General features: G+C 49.8%; 1 protein-coding gene across 1 annotated transcript; it reads right to left on the bottom strand.

The window, feature by feature from the left end:
- Positions 1-900: 900 nt before the first annotated feature.
- LOC129550058 (myeloid-associated differentiation marker-like) lies at positions 901-4,583 on the bottom strand. Its single transcript, XM_088829799.1, has one exon. The coding sequence runs from the start codon at positions 4,366-4,368 to the stop codon at positions 3,436-3,438; it is 933 nt and encodes a 310-aa protein (XP_088685925.1). The 5' UTR covers positions 4,369-4,583; the 3' UTR covers positions 901-3,435.
- Between the last annotated feature and the right edge of the window lie 265 nt (positions 4,584-4,848).

The raw sequence follows: 4,848 nt of genomic DNA, 5'->3' as shown, positions 1-4,848 counted from the left end.
TTAGTCAATCTAAGACAGAAGTGGAGTTTTTCATTTGAGCTCAGCGGTAAAGAATCCACCTGCCAATGCAGGAGGTGTAGGTTCGATCCCAGAGTTAGGAAGATTCCCCTAGAGAAGGAAATGGCAACCCATTCCAGTATTCTTGCCTGGAAAATCCCATGAACAGAGGAACTTGGCGGGCCACAGTTCATGGGGTCGAAAAAGTCGGATATGACTGAGCGACTAAACAGCAGCAACAAGGAATATGACCCGAGCAACAATCTTTCTGGAAGCTATGAAAACTGTTCTGAAGAGGTAAGGGAGGAGGCCAGTATGCGTGTGACTTCAGGGAAGGGGTATATGCAACCTAGCGCATAGTTTTGGTAGAATGTCACTGCTCTTCGTGAGGAATAGATCCCTTAGTCAACGATTTTAGTGCTTTTCTAAGTATGGGAAGATGCAAGAAACTGTGTTCATAAAAATTTCTCTTGACAAACTATTGCTACCTGAGGTCCAGTTTTACAGATCACAGTGTCTCCTCCTGATGTTCAACGTAAATCTCTTCCAGGGTGGATTGCAGGTCATTGACTATAGTGACTAATTACTTGATTCTTGTGGAACTGAGCAGTGGGCAACATTTTTTATTTTACATTCCTCTCCTTTTTTATCTTGATTTTGACCAAGATTTAGAAAGTATTTTGTGGCCATTTGTCACAGGTCACTAGGAATGTCTATTCCTGGTCGCTCAAGTGCTATTACTCACCCAGTCCTGGTAACAGTAGCCTTAATCCTCTGGACCACCTGTCTCACAAGAGTGTCAGCTGCAGGAAATGGTTCCTTCCTATTGCTTCTTCCCATATCTACAGTCACACTATTACAATCAAGGATCTTACAGACTCTACATCAGGTCAATCATTTCAGGTCAACATTATTTTTTACCAGAGGCTCAATCACACTTTTGGCAATGCAAGAAACAATAATGTTGTAAAATAGGCAGAATACAAATAATACAGCTGTGACATTAATAAGGTCATAAGTTGTGTTAATCTTCTAAGGAGTTATGTGGCTGGGGCCAGAAGAAGGAAAATTCACCTTTATGGCTGAGCAGAGAGGTTGGTTAACACATACTGCAGATGCACAATGCACTCTCGAGGGGAGGGAGGAGATTCAAATGGACAGAGAAAATTTTATGCTGAAATTTTTTATCTTGCCTTAAATATGAATTTTTTTTAGTCCTTCTTAAGATTTCCCCACGATAAGGACCACCTCCTGGGAGCCCTCCCCATTCATCCCCCCTGCCACTGGGTGAAGCTCACACTCTTCATCCCAGTACAGGAGTGATGGGCAGCAGAGGGGGGGTCCTTCCCCTCCCCTCCCCCACAGCTCTGCTTGCCTGGCCCCTCTGGCCCTGGTGAATCTACTGTGCTGGGCTCTGGGGCTTTGTGGCTGAGAGCAGGAGAGGAAGAAGGTTTGGGGTGACTTCCTCACTACAGTTATACAAAGGCTGCTGGTGCCAATGCCAGCGTGCACACGGACATGCACGCTCATACACAGGCAAACACGCTGGGCATGTGCACAGGCACACAACTTTTTAAAAAAAAATTTTTGCCTGCAGGGAATGGTAGGTGGGACTTTAGTTCCTGAACGAAGTATAGAATCCATTCCCCCTGCAGTGGAAGCCAGGAGTCTCAACCAGTGGACTACCAGGGAAGTCCCTAGCACAGACTATTAAAGAAAGACATCGAGGAGCTGGCAGGAGCCTTTTAAGAGTTATCTGATGGGATATTGGGCATTGCGGTGGGGCCCAAACTCTAGTTTTCCAGGGATGGTCCACTCCCTAAGGTCTAGCTTAGCTGACGGTGGGGAGACAGTGGGAGGGATCCCACCCAGGGTCAGGTGGGGGAGGAGGGAAATCTGCTAGGCCTCTTCTGAGCTCTAGATAAATTTGGGTTAATTAGGATCTCTTGATTGGTGAGGAGGCATTGTTTTGTTTTGTTTTCCTTCATCTTAATATTGAGGTTAAAAAAGTACATTGTGATTATGGAGAAGGGACGAGATTTTCTCTATGATTGACAGCAGGGGGTTGATGGGAACCAGAAGCTCCTGGGAATAAGATATACATACTTATACATTCATATAGACCATCTTATTCATGAATCCCAGAGAAGCAGGAAGCAGCAGAGAAAGGCACTGACACATGGAATCATACCTCTGTGTGTATCAGTCAGGGATGCAATTCCTTACACTGTGGCAGAAGTAATTTCCACCCTCTGAAGTAACCCCACTGGGGAAAAAAAAATGAAAAGAAACTTCCTCTTTAAAAATAGGGTTATTCACTAATTTTTGCCTTCCTGATCAGAAAAAAGAAAAAAAAATCCAGGCTAACATCACCTTTAAGGCTGCAGAGGCCACACTCTTCTCCCTACCAAGGCAGGACCTGCTGTTTTGATCTGAGGCAGGAGGGCCACATCACTGCACCTCACCAACACTGCAGACAGGTGTCTTCAAGACCCAGGGGTTCTCTGCCAGCTCCTACTTCGATGTCCAGAAAGTAATTGGGATGGCAGTCATCACAACTTCCCCTAAGAAACCCTCTAGGCAGTGGGTTTAGTGAGCCTGCAAAAATTCTGCAGCCAATCTCAGGTGGGGCTGAGTACTAGGTGGGGCCCAGGGACCCAAGGTATCTGCTTCAAGACTCCCACTCACTGGAAATTATCAACCTACAGAGATTTTGTTTTAACTTAAAAAAAAAGCCAACTCATTAGAAAAGACACTGATGATGGGAAAGATTGAAGGCAGGAGGAGAAGGGGGTGACAGAGGATGAGATGGTTGGATGGCATCACGGACTCAGTGGACTGCATTTGAGCAAGCTCCGGGAGATGGTGAAGGACAGGGAAGCGTGGTGTGCTGCAGTCCACGGGGGTCGCAAAGAGCTGGACACGACTGAGTGACTGAACAACAATGACACTGTACAGCCCCCTCCACTGGGAGAAAGGGGATCCAATCCCCAGCTGCCCTCCCTCACCCCACTCCACACGTCTGTCCCAACTAAGACACAGCCAGGGTAGCTGTGTCTTAAGACACCCAGAGCCTCCAGAGGCCCGGGGTGTGAACAGCGGCACAGAGGGCTGTGGGCTGTGGAGGCAGCACCTCAGGAGGTGGGAGGGGGCGGTGGGCAGAGAAGGAAGGAGTCTCAGGTCCTGACGGATCAGAAGAAGGAAGATGGATAGAGGTGATCAGGACACAGGAGACGAGAAAACCAAGGAAGAACAGAAAAGGGCCAGAAAGCAGAAAACGTAGAAAAGATGGAACAACACAAGAAAGAGGCAGAACAGAATTATGGGCAACCATGCGAGACAGAAGGGAGACAGAGAAGAAGGAGGGAAGGGGACAGGAAAGAGCAAGATGAATGGGGAAGGATGTGAGGAGGGAGAGGGGGAGCCAGGAAGAGGGCATCAGAGGACGACTGAGGCTGGTGAGGATGCTTCCACTGACAACAAGAGGGAATCGGGGGGCCTGGTGCAGAGTCTCAGAAGCTGATAAAAAAAGCGGTGGGCCAAGTCCACCAGGTCAACCACATAAATCAGCAGATTGACAGCTGTCAGGACAGCCACAGCCAGCCGCTGGTCCCAGTTGCACATATAGGAGGTGAGGCAGCTCACGTCGCTGGACCGCTGGGGCTGCCCACCTAGTGCCCCGTTGAACTGGTAGAGCGGCCAGAGGACCACAGCGGAGGCATAAAGGAGGGCGGAGAGCAGGGTCAGCCCCAGATGCACAAGGGGGACGGGGACGGGCAGCCTGTCGTCCCAGTTGTACCAGTTCAGCAGGAGGGTCACGGCCGACAGCAGGAAGCAGATGGAGTACACGGCCACGCACCACTCCAGGGCCGGCTGGTGCACGTACAGGTGGGGGCTGCTGATGAAGGCGAAGATGACACAGGCCACGAAGATCTCCAGCCTGTGAAGCAGGCCTGGCAAGGTGAGCACGGAGCAGGAGGACTCTCTGGACCGGGCGCAGGTCCAGACCACTTCAGTGGCATAAGCCAAAGAGGCAAGGCTGGAAAAGGCAGTGACCACAATGGCGTGGTCACCAAAGGGGCTGTGAGGCAGCAACTGGATGCAGGTGGTGGCAAAGACGATGGAGCCTGAGAGACATAAGAAGGTGGCACAGGAGGCGCTGGTGATGAGAAAGCCGTCCCAGGAGAGGTGAAGGCGGGACTGAAGCCCACACACCTCGACTGTGAGGATGATGAGGGTCACGATGAAGCAGAAGCACCAGACAAATATGGACCAGTTACCTGCGGCCACCTGCAAAGTGCTCACGCTGGCCACCAGTGAGAAGGCCACGCAGGTGGACAGCAGCTGCAGCAGGCGGAAGAAGCAGCCCATGATGATGGTCAGAGAGCCCAGGCCTGAGGACGGTCATGTGGAGGTCCTGATGGTTGTGCAGATCTAGGTCATCGATACGGCAGTGGTCTTTGCTGAGACCCACCAGAAAAAGATCCAGCTCTGGAGTCAAGATGCCTGGAAAAAGCTCAGGGCCCTGTTTGAGGGCTGAGGCTCAGGATCTGTGGAGTTGGAACCAATGGCTCACACACTCAGGTTCAGCCACTCCAGAATGTTTCTCCCCACCCATCAGCCTTGGCCCTGTCAGGAGACTTGTTTAGTCTGGCCTCAAACCTGAATATTTTATCTCTCTGAGCTGTGTACCTTTATCTATGGAGACAGAAGTTAGGCTGGTCCTTATCTGCAATCCCAACCCTTCAAGGCTATGAAAATTGAAAAAAGAATTTTGAAAAAATTCATTTGGTAACAAGTTTTGACCTGAACAAACATGAGACAATTTATGTTCCAAAGTTCAGTTGCAGA

This window comes from Moschus berezovskii, chromosome 21, assembly GCF_049115385.1.
Source record: "Moschus berezovskii isolate FMDL1 chromosome 21, NW_MosBer_1.0, whole genome shotgun sequence".
NCBI classification, from domain to species: Eukaryota; Metazoa; Chordata; class Mammalia; order Artiodactyla; family Moschidae; genus Moschus; species Moschus berezovskii.
The sequence above is the reverse complement of the archived record's forward strand: the minus strand, read 5'-3'. Positions and strand labels throughout refer to the sequence as shown.

Excerpts from the sequence above, each read along its gene's own strand:
- LOC129550058 (XM_088829799.1), bottom strand. The coding sequence starts at position 4,368 with ATGGGCTGCTTCTTCCGCCTGCTGCAGCTGCTGTCCACCTGCGTGGCC.